General features: G+C 43.1%; 2 protein-coding genes across 3 annotated transcripts in view; both read left to right on the top strand.

Annotated features, from left to right (window-relative positions):
- The first annotated feature begins 4,962 nt into the window (after positions 1-4,962).
- On the top strand, positions 4,963-11,451 carry LOC146579264 (tripartite motif-containing protein 16-like). 2 transcript variants are annotated; one of them, XM_085262908.1, is made up of 2 exons: positions 4,963-6,857; positions 11,394-11,451. In XM_085262908.1, exons 1-2 carry the CDS (start codon positions 5,389-5,391, stop codon positions 11,449-11,451), a joined length of 1,527 nt encoding a protein of 508 aa, XP_085119034.1. In that variant the 5' UTR covers positions 4,963-5,388. The 2 variants fall into 2 exon arrangements, with proteins under 2 accessions (XP_085119034.1, XP_085119025.1); XM_085262899.1 differs by lacking the exon at positions 11,394-11,451 and having other exon boundaries at positions 4,963-8,218.
- The window catches only part of rnf150b (ring finger protein 150b), a 30,645-nt gene continuing 17,555 nt past the window's right edge, over positions 11,310-24,399 (top strand). The window contains exon 1 of the mRNA XM_085262919.1: positions 11,310-12,207. Coding sequence (XP_085119045.1) covers positions 11,757-12,207 — 451 coding nt within the window. The 5' untranslated portion in view covers positions 11,310-11,756. The remainder of the gene's footprint in view (positions 12,208-24,399) is intronic.

Raw genomic sequence — 24,399 nt, 5'->3', positions numbered from 1 at the left:
GTGGTGAAGAAGGATGGGTCTATACGGTTCTGTGTCGACTATCGCAAGGTGAATGAAGTGTCACGCTTTGATGCTTATCCCATGCCCCGGGTCGACGAACTCCTGGATCGGTTGGGCATGGCCCGTTTTTTCACGACACTGGATTTAACCAAGGGCTACTGGCAGATTCCCTTGTCTGCCGAGTTCAAGGAAAAAACGACCTTCTCCACTCCGTACGGTTTGTACCAATTCGTTACGCTTCCGTTCAGCTTGTTCGGAGCCCCTGCCACCTTTCAGCGCCTCATGGACCGGCTGCTGCGTCCACACGCTGCATATGCTGCCGCCTATCTGGATGACGTGATCATCCACAGCGACACCTGGGCGGAGCATGTGCAGCGGGTGACCGCGGTCCTGGAGTCCCTGAGGAGGGCGGGGCTCACGGCTAACCCGAAGAAGTGTGCGGTTGGACGGAGGGAGGTGCAGTATCTGGGGTACCACTTGGGGGGCGGGCAGGTGCATCCACAGGTGGAGAAGACGGCAGCTATCGCATCCTGCCCGCGCCCCAAGACTAAAAAGGAGGTGAGACGGTTTCTGGGGCTCGCAGGTTACTACCGCCGTTTCGTGCCGGGGTTTGCGCAGCTGACCAGCCCCTTGACCGATCTCACCCGAAAGGGTGCTCCGGATCTTGTTCAGTGGACGGGGCCGTGCCAGGCGGCGTTTGTGCAGTTAAATAATCTCTCTGTGGGGAGCCGCTGCTTCACACTCCTAACTTTTCCCTCCCTATTGTTCTGCAGACTGACGCCTCAAACAGGGGGCTGGGGGCCGTTTTGTCCCAGCAGGTAAGGGGGGCCGACAGCTCCCCAGCCTCAGTCGGGCGGTGGGGGTGTGTGGCGGAGGTGTGGTCCCGGGCGCGGCTGCAGGGTAGGAGTGGTGCGGTGAGCTCAACCGGGCGGTGCTGCAGACACAGGTCAGAACAGCTGATGGCGTTTTGGACTGATGATGGTTTCCTTCCCTTTTATAGTGAGACGGGAGAGGAGAGGAGGAGCGGGAAATCAGCTGAGACCGACAGCTGTCAGACTGTGGCCGGTCATAACACAGGACGCTATAAATAAATGTGGCTTCTGGAGACAAAGACCTGTGTGTGTGTGTCCCTGTGTGTAGTGCATTTCACAGAGGTGTTTAAGGGTGACCTCACCCCTGCAGTTAGATGAGCTATCCCCCTCATTCCCAGACTCTACTTGTTCTATGGGAGACTTACCAGTTTCATTTCACAGCACGACAATGTTCTTAGTCGAAGTCAGTAGCACTTCACCCACACTATACACAGTGCAGGTAGAGCACCATTTTCTCATCCTTAGTTGCCTGATGGTTTGCCAGAATCTCTTCGAATCTGAAAGACTTTTTCCATGGCTCTCCAAACTGTGAGCCACTGCCTGAGCCACATTCTACTTGTACTGTCTGTACCTATCAACTGCCTTCAAAGTCTTACAGGCTAACCTGTCATGTTTCGGCTGTGTGCACGAGACACAACCTAAGAGCTAATCCCTCACCAAGAATAACTGAAACAGATCTATAATAATAATAATAATAATAATAATAAACAAAGCACCGGAACATCAGAAAATAATCCATAATGCAAAAATAAAACCAAAATATAAGAAACTCAAAATGCTGGGTCAACACTGACCCAGAACCATGACAACAATGAGACACAGAAGGAGAGCACAACTGGGGGAAATCAGAACTGACGAGACAAGGAAGAAAAATAGGATACACTCACATGAGACACAGACCTTCAAAGTAAAACAGGAAGTAGCACAGACGCAGACTCGACTAGGGGAGACAGAGCAACTAAGAAACACAACAAAGAGACACAGAGGGCAGCTACTAAACAGAAAACAAGAAAGCCAAACTAAGACGCTAGACTATAGAATAAACTGGGGCAACAAAGAACTCACATTATAATACAAAAACTCCGAGACACAAGAAACTCAAAACACTGGGTCCGACCCAGGACCGTGACAGTACCCCCTCCGTAAGGGCTGGCTCCAGACAGCCCAACAGGAAAAACAAAAACAGTCCCAAAACAACCCGACCAGGGCGGGCAGGGGGGTCCAGGATGGAGGGCTTGGAATGGAACAAAAAACAGGAGCACAAAGAGGGCAAAAACAAAACGTGCACAAAAAAAGAAAGCACTGGCACACAGAGAACAGTTTACAACTAATTCAGGGGGCCGATCGTGCAGACGGCAACTGCGGTAACAGGGAAACAGTTCCAGGGGCTGATCCTGCGGATGGCAATGGCAGCAGTGGGCAAACAGTTCCGGGGGCCGACCGTGCGGACAGCAACTAAGGCGGCGGGCAAACAGTTCCGATAACCGGCCACACGGAAGGCAGTGGCAGCGTTCAGGAGGTCGTCCACAGTGGCGACGATGCCCAACAAGTGGCCTGGCAGATGACCGACGATGTTGAGGCTGCGTGGCCTCCGCAGCACCAGGTGAGGCACAGGCTGGACCAGGCGAGGCAGAAGCCGAAGATGAGGAAGACGACACAGGGGCTGAACTTGACGGCAGCGTGACGGCTGCGGATGCTGTAGACGGCGATGCTGCTGGCAAGGACGAAGACTCGGAGGCTGGACCAGACCAGCGGAGACAGGTTGCTGGCCGGGCTCAACAGAACCCCCAGCGAGACGAAAAAGTGCTAGCCGGGCTCTCCAGACCCCCCGGCGGAGACGAGGAAGTGCTGGCCGGGCTCACCCGAGCTTCCAGCAGGAGCAGATGCAGGGCCAGAGGGTATTGGGACCCCTGGCTGAATGTGTAGCCGACCAGGTGGGAGAGTGTGCAACAGACTAGGGGACTGAACTGAAGACTGAACTGGCACAGCGGATTGAACTGAAGACTGCAATGGAGGTTTAGGAGACTGAGCTAGTGGCACCTAGGCAGGAGAGAGAACAAAAGGCAGTTGAGCTGGGGACTGCACTGCAGGTGACACTGGACACTGAACTAGTGGCTGTAGTGGTGGTTGCGGTGAGAGTGGAGTTGGTGGTTGAGTTGATGACTGGGCTGAGGGAGACTTAGCGGCAGACTGGGCTGAGGGAGACTGAAGTGATGGTTGAGGTGAAAATGGAACTAGTGGCGGAGTTAACGACTGTGCTAGCGGGGACACAGGAGACGGAGCTAGCGGGTGCTGTACTGGAGTATGAAGTGGTGGGAAAGCTGATGCCTGAGCTAAGAACTGGGCTAATGACTGAGCAAGGGACTGTAATACATATTGTAGGGGCTATTGTAGCGATGGCAATTGTGACAGAGGCTGAGCTAACACTTCTGAGCTTTCTGAACACGAAGAAGATGGCTGGACAGACTTGCTTACGCTTACAGTGGACATGGGAACGGGTGCAGGCTTCCTCCAGACATGAGCTGCTCCCACCCGAGGAGTAGGTACGGGTGCAGAGGTAGGCTGTGTACTGGCTGCCCACACCTCAGGGACCGGCACTGGTGATATGGCAGACCAGCCAGTCCCACCTGAGGAGTAGGTACGGGTGCAGGAGAAAGCTGAGTCACGGCTGCCCTCACCCTCGGGGCCAGAACAGGCACTGGCAATGGCTGAGCAACCATGAAGGTGTTTCTGCCACCCTTCTTCGAATGAGGCAAAGAGGCTGGATAAATCGAGGTTCCAGGATTGTATGGAAGGTGATTGATTCGTGCACAAGTTGCAGAAAGTATAGGGCCAAGTTATGCACTCAGGTGATTAGTGATCTTCCTCTTGTATGCATTACACCAGCAGCCCCTTTCGAGTATACACTACTTTGGACCTGTTTGGTCCGTATTTTGTCAGAGACTCAGTAAGGCGACGAGTGAAGAAAAAAGTCTGGGGTGTAGTTTTTAGTTGTATGGCTTCAAGAGCAGTTCATGCAGACATAATTGAAGGTCATTCCACCATTCTCCACAGGGACGTAAGGAGGCTGGTGGTGTTACTGCCAGTAAAGTAGCTAGAGGGATGTGGTTCGTCCCCCTGACTACCCGAGAAATACTTACATACTGTGGACTCTTTGGTGTGGGGATCAAATCTGGTGACTTTCTGTGTTGATTAAAAACGTGTTAAAGTTATAAACATGACTATTACCAAACTGTACTGTCATTAATAGGGTTGCTTTATTACTCTTGTATGGTTGTTTTATTTAGTGTCTTTCAGTTGATTACCTCGCTTCTGTAAAGGCACAGTTACTGTAGTGGTGTTAGCTTATACTTGTGCAATAAAGCTTGTAAAAGGCAGCAATCAGATGTCCGAGCCTGAGTATGGCACCGTTTCATCAGTTAAAACACACCCTTACAGCACCCACATATCTGAGGACCTATCTTGGTCCACAAACACATCAGCCCTAGTAAAGAAAGCCCAGCAGCGCCTCCATTTCTTGAGGGTTCTGAGATGGAACAGGCTGCAGACTGAACTCCTAGTGTCCTTCTACCGTGCCAATATCAAGAGTGTGCTGGTGCACGCCATCCCTGTGTGGTATGCTGGTTGCACAACAGCTGACAAGAAGAGACTACAGAGGGTCATCAGAACTGCAGAGAAGGTGATTGGCTGTCCACTCCCCTCCCTGGACTTAATTGCCAGCTCAAGATGTCTCTCCAGAGCCAGGGCAATTATAAAGGACCACCTCCATCCTAACCACCACCTCTTCAACATCCTGCCCTCTGGAAAAGGGCTCAGATCAATCAGGTGCAAAACCAACAGACTAAAGAACAGCTTCTTCCCGTGGGCTCTCAGAACTCTTAATGCAAACTAAGAGTGTGTACAGACTTCCCCAACACATCCACTCTGACACTGCTGTTGATCATCTATGTGCAATATCTCAGTATTTCCATGTTCTGTGGAATATGTTTGGCCCATGTGCAATATGCTTGGTGTGTGCAATATTTTTCAGTCCCGTGAAATATTCTGGTAGAAGTACCATCTCCACGCAAAATGACCATGGCCTCTCCATACTTTTTTATTTATTATATAATGGACATTTTATTTATGTTTCTGTTTCTGTTTCAATGTTTCTTGCACATACACTATGTATAAAGTGTCACTCTCATATATGCTTTTTATTTTATTTAATTTATTTATCCCCCCCCCCCAGTAAAGACAGTATCACTCTCAAACTGCTCCTCTTCCTGGAATGAAGCACAGCCTGAAAATCCTCTTTTTCCTGCTTAAACACAGCACCTCCTCTCTCTCCAAATGTTTCCTCGTTCCCTCCCCTTCAGATCTGCACTTTGAAGATGGGTGTAACCAACATGTGGTGACATGTAAGAGCTGACAGGCTCCATTCACTGCAGAAATACAGGTTTTTGAGATCAGAGCTCAGACGAGTTTCAGTTATTACGAAGATAAACTCACACAGTCACTGACACTGAGAGGAGAAATGGCGCAGAAAGGAGTTCAGCTGGACCGAGAAACCTTCTCTTGTTCCATCTGTTTGGATCTACTGATAAATCCGGTGACTACAACCTGTGGACACAGCTACTGCAGGAACTGTATTAAATCCCACTTTGATGGAGAGGACAGGAAGGGAATCCACAGCTGCCCTCAGTGCAGGAAGACTTTCACACCGAGGCCTGTCCTGGAGAAAAACACCATGTTAGCAGATTTAGTGGAGCAGCTGAAGAAGAGTGGACTCCAAGCTGCTCCAGCTGATCACTGCTATGCTGGACCTGAAGATGTGGCCTGTGATGTCTGCACTGGGTTGAAACTGAAAGCCATCAAGTCCTGTTTATCTTGTCCAGCCTCTTACTGTGAGAAACACCTCCAACCTCACTATGATGCAGCTCCATTAAAGAAACACAAGCTGGTGGCCCCCTCCAAGAAGCTCCAGGACAACATCTGCTCTCGTCATGATGAGGTGATGAAGATTTTCTGTCGTACTGATCAGCAGAATATCTGTTATCTCTGCACGATGGATGAACATAAAGGCCATGAAACAGTCCCAGCTGCAGCAGAAAGGACTGAGAAGCAGAAGGAGCTCGAGGTGAGACGACTAAACATCCAGCAGAGAATCCAGGAGCGAGAGAAAGATGTGAAGCTGCTTCAACAGGAGGTGGAGGCCATCAATGGCTCTGCTGATAAAGCAGTGGAGGACAGTGAGAAGATGTTCACTGAGCTGATCCGTCTCCTCCAGAAAAGAAGCTCTGATGTGAAGCAGCAGGTCAGATCCCAGCAGGAAACTGAAGTGAGTCGAGTCAAAGAGCTTCAGGAGAAGCTGGAGCAGGAGATCGCTGAGCTGAAGAGGAAAGACGGCGAGCTGGAGCAGCTCTCACACACAGAGGATCACAACCAGTTTCTACACAACTACCCCTCACTGTCAGCACTCAGTGAGTCTACACACTCATCCAGCATCAATATTCGTCCTCTGAGCTACTTTGAGGATGTGACAGCAGCTGTGTCAGAGACCAGAGATAAACTACAGGACATTCTGAGAGAGGAATGGACAAACATCTCACTGACAGTCACTGAAGAGGATGTTTTACTGTCACCAGCAGAGCCAAAGACCAGAGCTGAATTCTTAAAATATTCACGTGAAATCACACTGGATCCAAACACAGCAAACACACGTCTGTTATTATCTGAGGGGAACAGAAAAGTAACATTGATGAAACAAGAACAGTTTTATTCTGATCATCCAGACAGATTCACTGGATGGGAAGAGGTCCTGAGTAGAGAGAGTCTGACTGGACGTTGTTACTGGGAGGTGGAGTGGAGAGGGAGAGGAGTTGGTGTTGCAGTCGCATACAAGAATATCAGCAGAGCAGGGAGGGACAAAGAATGTGGTTTTGGATACAATGACAAGTCTTGGTCATTATATTGGTACACAAACGGTTATAGATTTTGGCACAACTTTGTCCACACTGTCCTCTCAGGTCCTCGGTCCTCCAGAGTAGGAGTGTACCTGGATCACAGAGCAGGTATTCTGTCTTTCTACAGCGTCTCTGAAACCATGACTCTCCTCCACAGAGTCCAGACCACATTCACTCAGCCGCTCTATGCTGGACTTTACCTTTATGGAGTTGGAGCCACTGCAGAGCTGGTGTAGTCTTTACATTTTAGAAGCTGAGAAGTTCAGTGGTCCATTGATGTGTGAAAATAATATTTCACTGATTCAAACTGTACTTACATTTATATACCTTACATCAATATAAATCTGAATTTGTTCTTATGGCTGATAATCATGTGAGTTTAAATGATACTACTCTTTATATTCAGCATGTTTGAAATCTGTCATCAGTCTGGTTAGTGCTTTTATTCTGTAGTTGCTGTAGTGGGTTGTCAAATGCAACAATATATTGGAGCTGCAGTGATTCATCAGTTAGTCAATGATTAGAGAATTGATTGTTTTATCATTATTTTAGTCACATTTAAAGCTGGTTCCAGTTTCTGAAATGTGAAGATTGTTGATTTTCTTGATCATATATGACTGTAAACTTAATGTCTTTGAGGTTTGAACTTTTAAAATGTAACAAAACATTGAATCCTCAAGGTTTTTGATATTAGATTATCATTATTGTATGTAAAGTGATGACATTTAATGTCCTTTTTCGTATGAAAATCTATTCACATTTGATCATTTATACATGTAAATATCAAAACTAAATGATACAGGCCTGAGCTGTGTCTGGCAGGCAGAGCGTCTCCACAAATCTGATGCTTCTGATTTGGAGAAAATGAGCTGAGGGAGACACCTGGTGGACAAACACAGACATGACAAGAACAAAGACTAATGTGCATAGCGGAGTAAAACAGCTAGAAATATTTGTCATGCTTCAGAAAAAAGAGTTGGAATTTTTTTTTTTATATGAATGTTGAATATGTTGTATTGGAATTGATTTTTACTGATGGATGATTCGTTGTAAAAAGTTTATTTCTGTGTTATTATGATTAAAAGTTAAAACAAATATATTGTACACTTTTTGAGTGACAGAGGCAGAAATGTCTCTGTCCTGCATGTAAATTTGTCCTGTAAAGTTGTTGAAATAATAAAAAATATAAAATACAACTCAGTGTTGCCTGTTAAGCTAGAGAGGTCTTTGTTGGGAAGATACTTACACAATTCATAAACCAGCAAGAAGACATTTTCCCAGAAACAGAGTTTTGATTAGTGGACTCGACAAACAGTTTGAGGCTGATTTGGCTGATATGGGTGAATATTGTGCAGATAATGATAATGTAAGATATTACTGCCATGTATAGATGGATTTTCTAAGTATGCATGGGTCAGGTGTCTTCAAACCAAGGCAGGAACATCTGTTGTAGCTGCTTTTAAGGATGTTCTGAGTGAGAAACTTCAAACAGATGAAGGCGAGGAGTTTGGTATAATATCACACATTTCTCAGCATAAAGCTTTTACTGTTTAACCTCAAAGCGGTTTGATTTGAGGCCTGCAGTGACAAAATAATAACTCACCCTTAAAGGTGTTAAACCTAAATTGACGAGTCTGTTTTGAAAATGTAAGGAGTAGAAAGTAAAACGTCAGAAAAATAAGTACTCAAGTACAGTAAAGAAATATTTGTACGCTACTTCCTTCCTTCTTCTCAAGGCCCTGATGCTGATTGCCACACTGTGTTTATGTGCTAAAAGAGAAACCGTTTCCTGCCTTGTTACTAAAACTGATTCTGAAGCACAACTTCACTAACTCAGAGGGTAGAGCAACCATTGCAGTTTGTCTCAAAACAACTGTAATCTCCAGATTTTGACTTTTTTTTCTAAAGTGAATTACGATTTGAATCTCAAAACTGCAACTTTATTTTCAATGTGACCCATAATATTTTTTTTTAACGTGGCCCTAATACTCCTTTGTGCAACAACAATTAACTCGAGAAGCTTTATAAGGTAAAGACCCTACAATAATGCGAAGAATACAGAGAAAACCTAAGAGTCACATGACCCATTATGAGCAAGCACTTTGGCGACAGTGGCGAGGAAAAACTCCCTTTTAACAGAAAGAAACCTCCAGCAGAACCAGGTTTACCAAGGGGTGGGAAGTTTTAAGCCTGATCTTAAGATAAGATAAGATAAGATAAGATAAGATAAGATAAGATAAGATAAGATAAGATAACCTTTATTAGTCCCACACGTGGGAAATTTGTTTTGTCACAGCAGGAAGTGGACAGTGCAAAAGTTATGACGCAAAAATTAGAATACAATAAGAATAAATACAATACACAGCTGTACAGAATAGAATAAAATAATATACTATATACAGTAGAATAAAATAGAATAAAAATATACAATAAGATAAAAATAGAATACGAATGCTATATACAACTGAGTAAAAATACAACGATGCCAGAAAAGATTATTGCACTTAGTGTTATAGCTAGAGAGGGGCTCTAACTCCTGAATCCAAGCTGGAAGCTGGTTCCACAGAAGAGGGGCCTGAAAACTGAAGGCTCTCCCTCCCATTCTACTTTTAAACACTCTGGGAACAACAAGTAGGCCTGTAGTGCGAGAGTGAAGGGCACAAATGGGGTGATATGGTACTACAAGGTCATTAAGATAACACCGGGCCTGATTATTTAAGACCTTGTATGTGAGGAGCAGGAGTTTGGATTCAATTCTGGATTTAACAGGAAGCCAATGAAGGGAAGCCAATATAGAAGCTATATATATACTGAGCTCTAAGACACTTTATCGCTTAAGGATTTGCACATTTCACGAGGGGTGGGAGCAGCTTGAGCACCTGAGACTTCCTCCTCAGACTCATCAGATGTGTCTGTGTCTTCTGATTGATGCTCTATACCGTTGTCCTTCTCAGAAACTGGATCATGCATATCGCTATTCTGACCTATGTCCTCTGCCTCATTAGGAAAGTTATGGTCGAGAACCTGGCTTATTGTGTCTTTATTTTCTCTTGCTGAAATCTGGAGTGTGTACTCTGTAAGTCACCATCTAATCCTAGCTGGCCTGTACATGCCTTACATGTCTGCATATTTTCTTTTCAGTCTTTGGAAGCAGAATATTAGTGACTACCTATATATAAACAGGCAAAGAGAGAAGGTCCTGAATAAATTCTCTCTCTGTGTGTCAGAGAGCTTTCAGTGTGTTTATGATATCAATTTTGGTAGTACGTGTTGTTTTATAGTAACAACAAAGATCATTACTTTTGTCAGACTATTTTATAATGTTGTAACATTTATTTATTTATTTGCTTTGTTTTCTTTAAATAAAAGTTCCATACAAAGTCGTAAGGCCTGGATGGAGTGGACACAGTTAAACTGTACCTTTATACAAACCAGGTGAGAAATTTGGGTGTAGTGATGGACGCAGACCTAAACTAGAGTTCTGATGCCGGTCTATAAAGCTCTGAATGGTTTAGGACCAAAATACATCAGTGACCTCCTGACCCAGTATGAACCTTCCAGATCCCTCAGGTCATCTGGATCTGGTCTTTTATCAGTTCCCAGAGTCAGAACCAGACACGGAGAAGCTGCATTCAGCTTTTATGCTCCTTATATCTGGAACAAACTCCCAGAAAGCCTCAGATCAGCTGAAACACTCAGTTTATTTAAATCCAGGTTGAAGACTCACCTGTTCTCAGCTGCATTTGAATAAAGCACCAAATCCACACTTCTAAGCTTAAATTTCAAAACTTATATTTTAACTACTGATTTTATCTACTGTTCTGATTTTATCTATTGTTTTTTTAATCAATTTTAAATCATGCTTTTTTATTTGTTTTTCAATGTCTCTGTAAAGCACTTTGAATCACCTTGTTGTTCAATTGTGCTATATAAATAAACTTGCCTTCCCCTGCCTTGCCTTATACCATACAGTCAAGAAATGTGAATATAATTTTAAATATGGCTTTATTGAAGATTATATAAAGATGAACATGAAAGGTTATTTGGTGAAGAATGCAAAAGATAAAAAGACAAAAATATAATGTACAGTTAATTTGCTATTAATTAGCCCTCTTCCGAAAAAAATAATAAAGGCATTATAACTGTGACTCAGTTTTGTAACTATAATCAGAGTGTAGATTTCGCCTCGTGTCGCTTTGTGGCGCTGTTTAGAATTGATTTCTTTAAATCCAACAGAGCGCTTTAAATCCTTCAGGTAAACAACGTGTGGTGACCTTCAAAATAAAATACCTTAGAATTTCTTTGATAAAGGTTGACTGTCAGAACACCTGCTGGACATTATTTATTATTGAATTAAAGCGAATTATTGGTGAATTAAAGTTTTAATCGAGCATCACAGACTTATAATTAAAAAAGTAAAATGCTTTTACTTTGCAGAGTAATAACCGGAACTAACAGTCCACATTTCCGTAACTTTACCAGTGGACCGTGGCCCAGTCAAAACAATGCAGCCGCGCTGGCCTGCTGCTGCACTTAGCTTTAAATCTCCAACAACTTATTAACGTGTGCGCGCACTCAGCCAACCGCCTGGTGCTTCACTTCGGTGGGCTCACGTTGCGTCACTCCTGTGGTGATTTCTCCTTTCAGTTGTGCGCATTTAGGAGTTTTTTCGTGGGTGTTTCTCATCGAGTTAACGGTGGAGGCTGGAAATGGAGACTGCTAACAGGCGTCTGCTGCTAGGTAGCCTGAGAGTAGAGGAGGGGAGCGGCTAAAAACAGCCTTTTTTTCTTTCTTGTGAAAAGGGGAGTATAAGCGAGTTAAACACGCTCCTGGTGGTTTTGCCTTGTAGCATGGTGGAGTAGGAGGCTCCAGCGTTGAAGCTACCGGGCTCCTCCGACCTACCGACACACAGCTCGCTCTCACCCCGGGGAGGCTCGTCATGGCCCCGGGCTCGCTGGTGGCGGCCTGCCGCAGCCTGGCCCTCTCTACGTGGCTGCTCTCCTTCTGCTTCGTCCACCTGCTGTGCCTGGACTTCACCGTGGCCGAGCGGGAGGAGTGGTACACCGCCTTCGTCAACATCACCTACGTGGACCCGGCCACCTCGGAGCTGCGCACCGAGAAGACGGAGTGCGGGCGATATGGCGAGCAGTCTCCGAAGCGGGACGCCAAGGGGGTGTTGGTCCTGCCCGCAGCACCGCTCGACCGCCAGGCCTGCGACCCCAACACCCGCTTCGCGGTGCCCGCTCAGGCCGGGGCCTGGGTGGCGCTCATAGCCCGGGGCAACTGCACCTACAAGGACAAGATCCGCCACGCTGCAGCCCACAACGCCTCTGCGGTGGTCATCTTTAATGTGGGCTCCACCAACACGAACGACACCATCACCATGCCAGGTAGATGATGCTCTGCTTTATTCACCCCAATAAATGCGCATTTAACTCGATTTCCTCCCTCTGAAGGAGGCTTTGTAGAGCTTTTCTAAGTTGGGTAGTTTGCTGCTGGGGTGAGCTATGGGGATTAAAGGTGACGTGTTCAGTGTTTCTCTTAATTTCTTAATAAAAATGTCATGGAAAGAGTCCAACTCACGAGGTCTTTCTGTTATACGGGATGTGTTGCATCTTTCAGAGTCATTTAGTTTTATGTCAAGTCCAAGGACGAGTGCACTCACACTGGGGACTGCTTTACTGTGGACTCTGAGAAATAGTTGAGGGTAAAATGTAGAAGTGTGTACAGGTTAAGTTGGTGTCAAGTATAAATGTAGAACATAGCCACACTGACACCACCCATTGGTTTGACTAATTTTTATATGTTGTTGTTACGACCCGGCTCAAAAGCCGCAACATAACAAAGGAGACGAATACCAGCGTGTAGGTGAAAAGAAGTTTTATCTTAAAATGGCATAGCAGGTTGGCTCAAATGGCTGGGGCCACCAAGGCAAAGACTAGTGCACTCCCCGAAAGCTTGCCTCAGGTATGCTTTTATCCACACCTGAGTAGCACCAGCTGAAAACACTGAGACGATTAGAAGCTGCAGAGGGACGTAACAGTTGTGGTTGGTGTTTTGGTCTCACCTGTTGGGGCAAGAAATTGCCCCATTTAGATTAGAGTAGGGATGGCCAACTCCAGGCCTCAAGGGCTGGTGTCCTGCATATTTAAGATATCAGTTCATTACCAGAACTTCAAGACATGTTGAGGAGGTAATTTAGCCATTTAAATCAGCTGTGTTGGATCAAGGACACATCTAAAACCTGCAGGACACCAGCTCTTGAGGCCTGGAGTTGGCCATCCCTGGATTATAGGGTGAAGTGAATGGCTAGAACACTTAACAAGTTAAGTCTGAAGTAAACACACTCATGAAATCTCACGGTTGCACCCACCAAACCACCCGTCCGTCCATTTCCTGCTGCTTTTCTAGGCAGTGGCAGCCTGAGTAGAGGAGCCCTTCCTCTCCTTGTCCACCTTCTCTGGCTTTCTCAGGCCAGTTGAGAGACATAATCTCTCTGTCATGTCAGGACATGACATGAGCCTACCCAGGGCCTCCTCTTGTGAGGGCATACCGAAAACACCTCACCCAGGAGGCATCTTAATCAAATGGCTGAACCACCTCAGCTGGCTCCTTTTATTGTGGAGGGATAGCCGACCCTGAAGCAGGAAACTTGTCAATTCACCCATAAAAGCTGTTCTTAAAAAGAAAGTACTCTCTCAGTCTCTTGAATACTTCGAGTCATGCTATCCTTTCCTTGTGACAAGGAATAGCATAGACTCTGAGTTTCTCAGACTCACTGAGGTCTTCACATCTGAACAAGGTCCAGCATCTTCAGGGCGGTGGAGTTGGCGAATTGCACAGTCTGATCAGCGTACTGGCAGGAAGCACAGGCGCTAAATGATTATCGGCGTTTGACCTTTCAAAATAGTCCCGCAAGGATTTTTTGGGTCGTAAATTGGAAAAAAATAATAAAAATTAGAAAATTTTGCATTTCCTGCGAAAATGCTGTGTGGATGCCTTAACGCTGAAGATGTCTGCTGAAAAAAGCTGAAAAAGTTGAAAAAAAAAAAAATGTTGCCCTGAGCAGGATTCGAACCTGGCCCTTCAGGTCTCAAGGCGGCAATTCACCTCACTGCACCAAACTCTTTCTCACACAGAAGAGGTGGAGAGACTGACAATTGTGCTGAAATGAGCAGAAGCGGCTGAGTATTGTGCTGATAAGAGGTGAAAAGGCTGAAAACTTTGCAGAAAAGAGGTGAATCAGCAGAATTTCTGCTCAAAAGAGTTCAATCAGCAGAATTTCTGCTCAAAAGAGGTTTTTGCTGAAAACAGCTGAAAAAGCTAGTATTTGTGCTGAAAAGTGGTGAAAAAACTTAAAATTCTAATGAAAAGGGGTGAAAAAGCTAAAATTTGTGTTGAAAAGAGTTTAACTGTTAACTGAAAGAAATGTTGCCATAAGCGGGATTTGAACCCTCCCAGTCTGAGAACGGACGCTCATCTCACTGAGCTAAAACACAGGTCAACCCGGCAAGGAAAATCAGTGAGGCCACGGATGAAATGGCAGAAATGGGCAAAAAATATTGCAAATAAAATTCAATATCTCAAAAAGTATAGAAGTTATGAGCACCAAAAGTCATAGCACACATTAGCAGAAAGAGCAGAATTTTTTTTAAAGTTTGAATGGCGAAAATCGGATGAAAACTGTGGGAGTAGTTGAGTGCCAAAAAGTGTACGGAAGCAACTAGTAAATAGTGGAATAAAGAATAAAGAGAAACAGGAACTCAATAGTGTGCCTATTCAGGCATCCACACAATAAATAAAAAAATACACACGATGTAAACCAAAGTATGGGACCTTTCCTCTTAATATTTGAGTTCAGTCTTATTGCCACAGACGTATGAAATCAGGCACCTGGCCATGCAGTCTGCTTTACAGAGTGGCTCTTTTTAAAGACCTCGCTGAATTATGAGCGTGGTGCTGTAATCTGAGTCCACTGCTGCAAGAAGTCTGCTCAGTAAAAGTTTGAGTTGGCTACACGGGTAACAACTCCCCAGTTCAGGACAGAGTGTACAGTTATTTGAGTTCATTTATATTCATGGTTGTGACTCTATATGTTTATATTGTATGTCTATGAATGTTAACATTTTCCTCATGAACTGATGCGGGCGGGCATGCATTTGAATATCTAAAAAGTGAGTTGCACAGCAGATTCAGGCAGGAAATCCAAGATTTTCTAGCAGAAAAGTTTTGGAGTTTGGAACAAGGATGCAGGTTTGTTATAAAGAAGTCCATCATGTCTAAAAACATTAGTGGATTTGTAGATGACCTGTATGTAGAAGGATCATTAATGTTGCAGTCATCTTTGTCTCCAGGTCTTTGATGCTCAGATTTGTACCATAAACACACCAGGATACATCTGCCTTTCATCTCCTTTGACATATGAGGTGCTTATTCTGTTAGTTCTGTACAGACTCCGCCCCCTCATGTCTTTATATTTTGCTAGGAAAATGGGAAATACCTGCCTTACATACTGTATTTCCATGTATTGAAATACAGTATGTAACAGGTGGTACAAATTAAGTGAAACTGAAAGTCAGTTTTTGATATGATGACCTTAATTTGTCAACACAACCTGAACTATCTTGTAATTTCTTTAAGTAGTCTTCAGGAAAGGTTCTCCAGGCTTCATGTTTTGGGTCCTTTTAGTTCTGTTCTTTATCGCGATGATCCAAACGACAATGCTGAGGTCTGGGCTCTGGGACCAGTCCATGACCAATAGTTTTCAACTATGTGTGTGCATTTTTTTTCCTTCCTATCTGTGTATGCTTTTACTCTATTGGCTGTGTGTTAGGTAAAACTGGCATGCTGAAAAATAAAGCTGTAATCAATCAAACGCTTTCCTGGCCGTACTGCATGGTGGGTTATAATTTGACAGTACTTCTCTGTGCTCATAATTCCATCAGCTTTGAGAAGATGCCCAACACCACTGGTTGAAATGCAGCGCCAAACTGTGGCAAAGCCTCCAACCTGAGATCAACTGAAGGGTTAGATGTATCTCGCAGATCCGGAGTCGGGTTTTTGCTGCTTATTTCTGTTCTGTTTTGAAGCCGGCTACTTCATCTTTTGTCCGCCACTTGTATCGTTTCCAAAGCATCTGTAAGGACTGAGAGATGCTGATTTTTCAGCTAATAACTCTTTAGGAATCACTTTGTTGGTGCAAAAATATTTAACGTCTGTCAGACTGTATTTTTCAAACTAAAGAATTGGGAACAAATTATGTACTTGTGCAACAGGCTGCTAGTAACAAAGTGCATAAATACAGAATTTAAAATATTTGATAACTTGTGTTATTTATTGACACAACATTGGTCCTGTGAGTTAGGTGGGTTTTTTATGCTTAAATGATTCATAGGTCAGTGTTAACAAACAACAAAACATTCATGTGAAACTGGTCTGTTGCAAGGACTGATCTGAAAATAGTTGCAAAGGCAGCCAAAGTCATAAGAAAAATGTTGAAAGACCTTCAGAGAGCCTGCAGAGCTGTTGCTCAAGACCAGTGTAAACAAATTAAAGGGAAATCTGACTCAAAATGTAAAGAAATGAGGGCAGGACTTGTGCACAGTGCTGTATGTGTGGCACAGTGGTACTTACAGGCATAGTCGTTTATCGAACAGATCCCCTCTGTGTAGTAACGATCACAAATGCAGACTCGTTACAGGTTGAATGGGCTCAACCACCAAGGGCTCTTTCTGTGAAGCTGTATTTTGTAAAGTTTTATCAAGTCTTTTGTTTGAGATTTAAGTTTTCAGGATTTAGCTCATAGAAAAAAAGAATATTTTGGAGACTTAACAAGAAAGTAGTAATTTTTTGACCTTTTATTTGCATCCACTGGATTGGAAGAGATAGAAATCAGAGATATTCTCAGAGTTGCTGACTGAAGGTCTGTGATGCTTCTTTATCAGTTTATTTCCATTTGTTAAACGATGCTGTCAGTGGCCGTCATCCACACAGTGCCTCTCTGACAGAAACAGTCGTGTGGATCAGGGATTCCCAGCCCCGCTGCATCCACAGTGACTGATTATGGAAAACAGGCTCCTGTCATTCGATTATGTCCAGAGAAACTCCATGTGACGTTTGATGTTGGTCACGACTTAGCGCTGAGTTGCATAACAGGGCTGACTGCTCTGTAGCACCGTAAGTGGTGTTCTTTTGAGTCGCTCTGCTGCTGAGTGAAGTAACAGCTGTTTCTCTGACAGCTGGAAACTCCTTCAGGGATCCCTGGCAGGCCTACACACCCACATTTAGATGCCATGAATTCAGGAAGGGGGAAAAAGCCCTGGGTGGTTGGTTTGCTTTAAACAGTTCACGTTTTTCTGTGTCCAGGTTATTTTCTGCAAATCAGTCTTTGCACAGTTGAGTGCCCGTTAAATAAATTTTCCAGAAGTTCAACAGCTGGCCGGTCATCCACAAGTTCAGCGACGCTGTGTTGTTTGGACATGTAATCATTTGGCTTCTTATTAAGAGCTGACTCATGTACTTGGTGAGGGCCATCACATAGCTTTTTCTTTAGTTTTTGCCAGAAAGTCAGATTCAGTTAGAGCAACCGTTAACACCCAAAGAGCCATTTGGACCCGGTTTCCACGCAAACGAAAACACTGGGAGCCTCAAATACTTTTTGACATCTAAAATGAAGATATCACTGTATATATTGTTTTTTACCTTTATGCTTCGTGTGAACAACTAAGGTGTGTTGCTTATGAAATCCATGAAGTGCTACAGAGAAAATTACATTTTATTTATGTAATGAACACATTTTGAACTCTTAAAGAAATATAACAAAAGGAAAGACACCCAGCTGAACTACAGTGATCATTATTAAAAATAAATTATTGTTTTTTTTATATTTCAATATCACAATAATCTTCCAACTTAGAACTAAAAGTTTAAAAAGAACTAACATAAATAAAATACACTTCAGCTAAATACGTCTAATTTATTTCCCCAATCCACGCAGAGCCGCACTATACGGACTAAAGAGCCGCAGGTTGCCGACTCCTGAGTTAGAGCACTGCTGCTGAGACTTCACCGGGTGCCGGTTTATCTCGCAGGCTGAGCAGGCGACCATGTGCCACAAAGGCTAAATGCAGCAGCCTGGGTTTGACTCTGACTTGAGGCCCTGCTTGGTTTCCTCCACTCGTTCTCTCCTCCTGCTCTCCTGCCTCTTCACCACATTATATAACAACACAGTAACATTTTTGACTGGAAACTGACTTCACTGATCAGCAGAAAAGCTGCAGATTAAATACTCGCAGTAGGTGAGGATGAATCACGATTAATCTGCTGATTAGGTTTATCATGAATCATCTGCAGAAGGCAGGCAACTGTGCAAAATGTTTTTGTTTAGAGTGTGGTCTTGAACCTTTGTTCCTTTATCAAACAGTCGGTCCTAAACCAAAAGATGCTGTTTACTGTCCAGTCAGCTGCACAATAAAGAAAAATTAACTTTCTCCAAAGGAAAATCATGAGAATTGCAGTTGAACTGATTTCAACTAAACTTTTCTGAGGGGCATTTCTTAATTGAGCAAAAAACTTTGGTTCTGTTTTGTGTGTTATTAAATGGATTGAAACAAGCAGGAAAATTATTTGCTTGCTGTTAATAATTCCAGTGTAGTGCTGACATATTTTAACTGACTCCTGCACACTATTAGAGCAGCACGGCATCGACGTGCAGCCTGGACAGCACCAGCAGCTCTCTCTGCCTCTCCAGGCTTTTGCTGCTGTTTCAGGAAGTCTAGCAAACGCAAACAAGCCTCAAAAATGTGAAGTTGAAGGTATGCAAACACGGGCAGCCAATTAAAAATATGAGTGTAAATAAGCTGAAGAGGATCCTGTTCAGCATGCTGAAATGACAAACAGTGAAGTTAATGTTAGAAACATGAGTCCTGAGGCTCTGCAGAGAGGTAATGCAAACATTAGTAAAGTGAAGCAGCGGTCCGAAGACAAGTTTACCTGACTGGCTCATGATGTGTGGATGGCTCTGACTTACAGTGGTCAAGTTTGTTTATAAGCACATTTAAAAATAACAAGTGTTAACCAAATAAGAGTAGCACAATAGGAGCCATAAAGAAGCATAATACAGAAAACGGACTGATCAGGCCACAGACGGGTTTTGGTGAAGTTGTAAATTGAAGGGCCAGACTGTAAAGGCTGTAATCTGAGTACAACCAGAAGCATCTGGTCAGCTGACCTCAGTGATCTTTTAGAAGATCAGAAAGGTAACAAGGTGCAAACACAATTTAATGACTTAAAAACAAACAAAGTCTTCAGATCGTTTCTAAAATGTATCGGGAGCCAGTGTTAAGAAGCCAAAACGGGACGTGTGGTCTGATTTGCGGGCGCCTGTCAGGCGTCGAGCCAGCGCATTTCGAATAAAACGGCTGTCGATGAGAAATGAGTGTGCTGATTTGTAAAATACTCAGTAATGAGGTGCTGATGTGACAGAGACAAGAGAAAAAGGGAAGAATTTGCTCCAGTTTTGAAATGTGATTTTGAAACTCTGCTGTAAATGTTTTAATTTTTAAATAGTTCAACCAGCAGGACGGATGGCTTCATGCCTCTGTCCAGAAGTGTGCACAGTGATCACGTAACAGGTCCTCTCCTACATTTTGCCCAAAGCCGAGCTCACATTTGTCCTTTTCCAGGCAACTTTTTTTTAAAGGCATGTTTATTACTGAGCCTGCAGTCATAATACTCCTCAGTACAAACACTTTGTTTTTGGTGATTCGATTAATTCGTCCTGGATGTGGTTGCTTGTAGCCATTCTTGGCTTCTCAGCACAGCCAACCAGTGACAACAAAACTTCCTATCTGTACATCACCCATTACTATAACCTGTGAACTGTGTCATGAGCCACTGTGTCCCTGCCATTCTGTTTCTCGCCTAAATAATGAAGTTCCACATGAGGAAATCCCAGTCACAAGGCCTTAATGTTTTCTCCTGTTTTCTATCTCTTCTTTTCTGTCACACCACAACCGGCAGCCGACCTCTTTACAATTTAATGTATTTAGAAATTAAATTGAATTGATTGACGTGGACAAAATAACATTAGTTTAACTTTTTATCTCTTGAAAGCCTACGAGAACCCTGCTGAGAGGTTTCTGTCACATTTCTGACCTGCTTATAGAAGAAAATGAGGTGTGGGTGGTCTTTGTCTGCGCAGCCACCCTTGGAAAAACCCAGAAACTATTCCAGTAGTCATGATTGGATGGATGGATACTTTATTGGTCCCATAAGGCAAATTGTTGTTGCAGCAGCATGATAAAGAGTAAAAATAACACAGCCTGCAATAAACAACAATTATTTGTTGTTTATTGCAGGCTGTGTTATTTTTACTCTTTATCGCAGTTGAAATAAAAGTGACTCTGGCACTCTGGAAAACTGAGACTTTATTTAGCTTTTTGGTCAGTTTATGGCAAAATAAGTTGATGTGGCAGGAAAGTGATGCCAAAACATCCACATGCAGGATTTCTGGTTGTAGAGGGGCTTTAAAAATCTCTGATATCGATGGAAATCAGTACTGTCAGAGTGAAAATGAAGTTGGTGAATTCCTCGGTTGGTCAGGAATTCACTCTGCTAATCCACCTGGAAAAAAGGTCTATGTGGAATCAGCTGCTTTATCGTCCCGTTTATCCGGCAGATTAGTTGGGAGCTGCTGATGACTGCGAGCTGAATCGGTCTCGCTGCGTTCTAAAGTTAGAAAAATGACATAACACCTGAAATACAGAAACATTTGCAGAGGAGCTCAAAGCCTTCACAGATCTGAAGCTTGTCTGCTATTGGACAATTGGACATCTCTGCTATTGTAGAGATTTACTTGAGTTTTTAAAACAAAAGAAACCTTACTAAAGAGACTGACCAAATTGCAGTTATTTATCATGTAGTTTGTAGGTTTAACTGGAAAATAAAAATCTCATCATAACATAACATAACATAACGATCCCAGGGGATTATTTTTAGGGCAAGACTAATCAATTTTTGTGTTCGTGTGTTAGTTGGGGTCATGTGAGTTCAGTGCAGGCCTCAGGGGACTTTTTCCTAAACTGTGGTCAGCTAGACTGTGCTTACTGAGCAAATATACTGATCTTTGTGCAAACATTAAAGTTCAGCCTCAGCTTCCTTAAGATTATAATCTGAAGTATCTGCCATCTGTGTTTATCCAGGTCAAAGTCGATGGACATTGGGCTTTCGCGTTGGAAGATTCCACATTAACGTAAACTGTTTCTCCATTATTTAGTCTATAATAAAAACCCTAAAACCTTCAAGTTACACAATAAAATAAACAAAAATTAAATTGATCAGATATTCCTGTTTTAATGAACCAGCAGGCAAAATGCTTGAAATGCATTTATGAAATGGCAGCAGTCTGAAGTAATTGATTCCTTTCATCTGTAGTAATTATGCTGCTACTTTAGTTTTTAACATCCTTTTTTTTTTAGCAATGTATCAACAGATCAGAACACATGTGTATGCTACCATTGTATATAGTGTATTATCTTACTTTTTTTCATTGATTGTACTTATTTGTATTTTTGTATTTCCTTCTGATATCTGTACCTGAGCTGAGGTGACACAAAAATTTCCCTGTTGTGGGATCAATAAAGTCTTATCTTAACAATCAATTCTTGTAATATCTCCAACAACACTGTCTGCAGCATTAGCTGACCCATGACAGTTTTTACATACTGAAAATGATTTTTAAAGCAGAAATATAAATTTGTGTTCATCCCTCCATCAGACCTGTTACTGCTGATTTTTCAGTCCCGTTGTGTAATTTGGCTTCTTGAGAGCCACTTTTTCACTGACAGCAGCTGGATCAGCTCAAGGGTCTGATCTTTGTTGGATTCCTCCCCCCACGACTTTCAGGTGCCCCTCTCCCCATATCTGATATGAGGACTGCCCATAAAATTTGTAAAGAACTTCAGAAAGTCTGGAAAACTAATCCTCAACCTCACTTTAAACAATCTGGCTTCTTGGAAGCAAAATATAAAGAAATAATCTGCAGCTAAGTGATTTTGCACAATATTGTCAAAGCTCACCAACTATTGTCTTGAGTGGATAATCTTGGCTAATTTATTGAAATTCTGGGGCAGATCTGGTCTTTTTCTTCACTGTTTTCACATTTCTTTGTTACATCAATCATCACTAGATTCTTGTAGCACGGGTTGCTATCTGTTTGTGATGTGCAAATTTTAATGCAAACTCATACTGGAGTTGCTGATGTGATTTGTGTTGCAAAAGTCAAACAAGCTTTTAGCAGTCAGTACGTCCTGTAATGGCACAGAGCAAAAATGTTCAAGTAAACATGTTTTGTTCTCTACAATAAGAACAGATTGGTCTCTGCACATTAGGAGTTCTGAGGTTCGAGATTCAAATATAAATATATCTGTATAAACCAGCCTTATGTTTCTGATGGTTTTGATCTGTGTGTAAATGAAACTAAGCCTTGAGGAACTCCTTAAGCGAACTAAAATAGAAAAGAATTTACCTTTATGATGGCCACACAGGAATAACTTGCATATCCATTTGCATGCTCAGGATGGTTTGTTTCCATTATTTTTGAATAAAGTTACTGTACAAACTCTGACACCAGCCTTTGCTCCCGGTTTCTCCTGCACTTAATCCCCAGCTTGTTGTGAAACGTTTGCCTAAATGTACCAATGTCTGGCCATAAACTTGTAGCGAGACATTCTTGTACCACCTGTGAAAGAGTTTTTCCTTTGAGTGCATTTTTGTAGTTAAACACTTCAACGTTGCAGATCAACTTGTTTTTACTTGTCGAATCTTTATTGTTAAATGGAACTTTTTCTTCAAAGCTGCAGATAAGTCTTAGTCTGGTAACAAACCTTCCTCTGGGATATTTTTCTGTGCGTTCAGGGTGACACGAGGGTGCGTTTGCACTGAGTCAGGCCTCAGTCACAAGGATGGCCTCAACTCTAAATCAAAACAGCCAAAATGACAGGCAAACAAATAAAATTTTCTCCTCAGTTGTGCAGAACTGAACTTGCTGTATTCATGAGTCTTTGTGCATTTGTGTATTTTCAGCTTCAGAATAAGCAGCTGTTGAAGCTTGGTGTTGTGGTTTGGCTCGGAGGTGCAGCTCACAATCCAGCGCCATGAGCATCCTTTAGCAACACACCGAATCGTTACCAGCTGCACATCCTGATCTGACCTCAGAGTTCAAAAATGTTGCTTTTTTTCCCCCCCAAGTCTCCTCCAAGCCCTTCCAGCCCATAAAAGTGTCCTAGATCAACACTTCAGGTTGTAGGTTTAACAAAGTTGGACAGTTGTGCAGATCACTGGATATTTGTGATCCACTAACATTATAAAATGTTTTGGCCTGATGTTTGTTTCTGTTGTTTTGCCCTCTGTGTGGTCTGCCTTCTCGAGAAGTCAGCTTGGTAAATTGGAAATGGAAATTATGTAAAGAGGAGACGTGGTGCTCCAATGAAGAAAATTAACAAAGAGTGCATGTGCACAATAGTTTCACAACATTTCAGCTTTGTGGTGGCAAGTATGCCTGCTGGGCGTGGAAGTAAAATGTCAGCTATTTGTTTTCTTCCCATTCGTTAAGATGGAGGCTTCAAAAGATTGTTGGAAGCATTTCAAAGGAAGCTGCTAAGGGCATGACTTCTGGAAGAACTTTGGCGTGAACCAATGAAAGCTAGAGTCTGATTGGTTATCCTGCACCATACATTTAGATATTAACACCTTCTAATGTGAGTGGTAAATGGACAGATTTTTGTTTGTCTTCTTGAGCACTCAAATGCAGTTAACGCTTTCTAACATCCACACATGATGAACAGATCAGAGAGCAACTCAGGGCTTAGTGTCTTGAACAAAGTATGCAGTCAGGGATCAAACTGCCAACCTTCTGGTTAGAAGATGACCGTGCTCTGTGTCCTGAGCTATAGCCATCCCATTCCTTTGCTTAATCAACCAAACCTTCCCTTTTCCTTTTAAAGAGGTTTCCCTACTGAAAAAGTCAGTTTAGTTCAGCTCAAGCCAACGAGAGTCTTTGATCAACAAGTTTGATCTAGAACTACTTTTAGGAATAATGTTACTGCCTTCAAACCTCTGACAGGATCACTTATGGCTGTCTGCAGCTGCCTACACCCACAGATATCTCCACCACTGTCCTTTAATGAGATGGTGTTTTTGGTGAGAAACGCCCCACCTCCTGGGCTTAACTTCCTATCAACAACCCCGCGTGTCCAACCATTTCCACTTTTTATTTATTCATTTTTAAAAAAAAAATCTATTTCAAGAAAAGCTTCTGTAACCACACAGTTAAACAAATTATATTAAATGCACGATGATTAAGTTGATGAATAATCATGTAAAATAAATATTGATCAGATAAATCTGACTGTACTGTTTGATGTCAGTATCACAGTAATCTGGTCCTCTGGACACATGTGAGTGCACTGGAAACAGGAGCTTTCTAAACCTGCACCTTTCACAGAGCCTTACAGGGTCACAGAGGCCGGTGCGCTTCTGTTCTCTTTACCTTCACTCCCCCGGTCGTTGCTGATTGATGCCCT

This window comes from Mchenga conophoros, linkage group LG3 (assembly GCF_057382185.1).
Source record: "Mchenga conophoros isolate Kocher_MC1m ecotype Shallow Benthic linkage group LG3, M_conophoros_male_GT1.1, whole genome shotgun sequence".
Lineage (NCBI taxonomy): Eukaryota > Metazoa > Chordata > Actinopteri > Cichliformes > Cichlidae > Mchenga > Mchenga conophoros.
The sequence above is the reverse complement of the archived record's forward strand: the minus strand, read 5'-3'. Positions and strand labels throughout refer to the sequence as shown.

Coding starts and splice junctions, on each gene's coding strand:
- LOC146579264 (XM_085262899.1), top strand. CDS start 5,389: ATGGCGCAGAAAGGAGTTCAGCTGGACCGAGAAACCTTCTCTTGTTCC.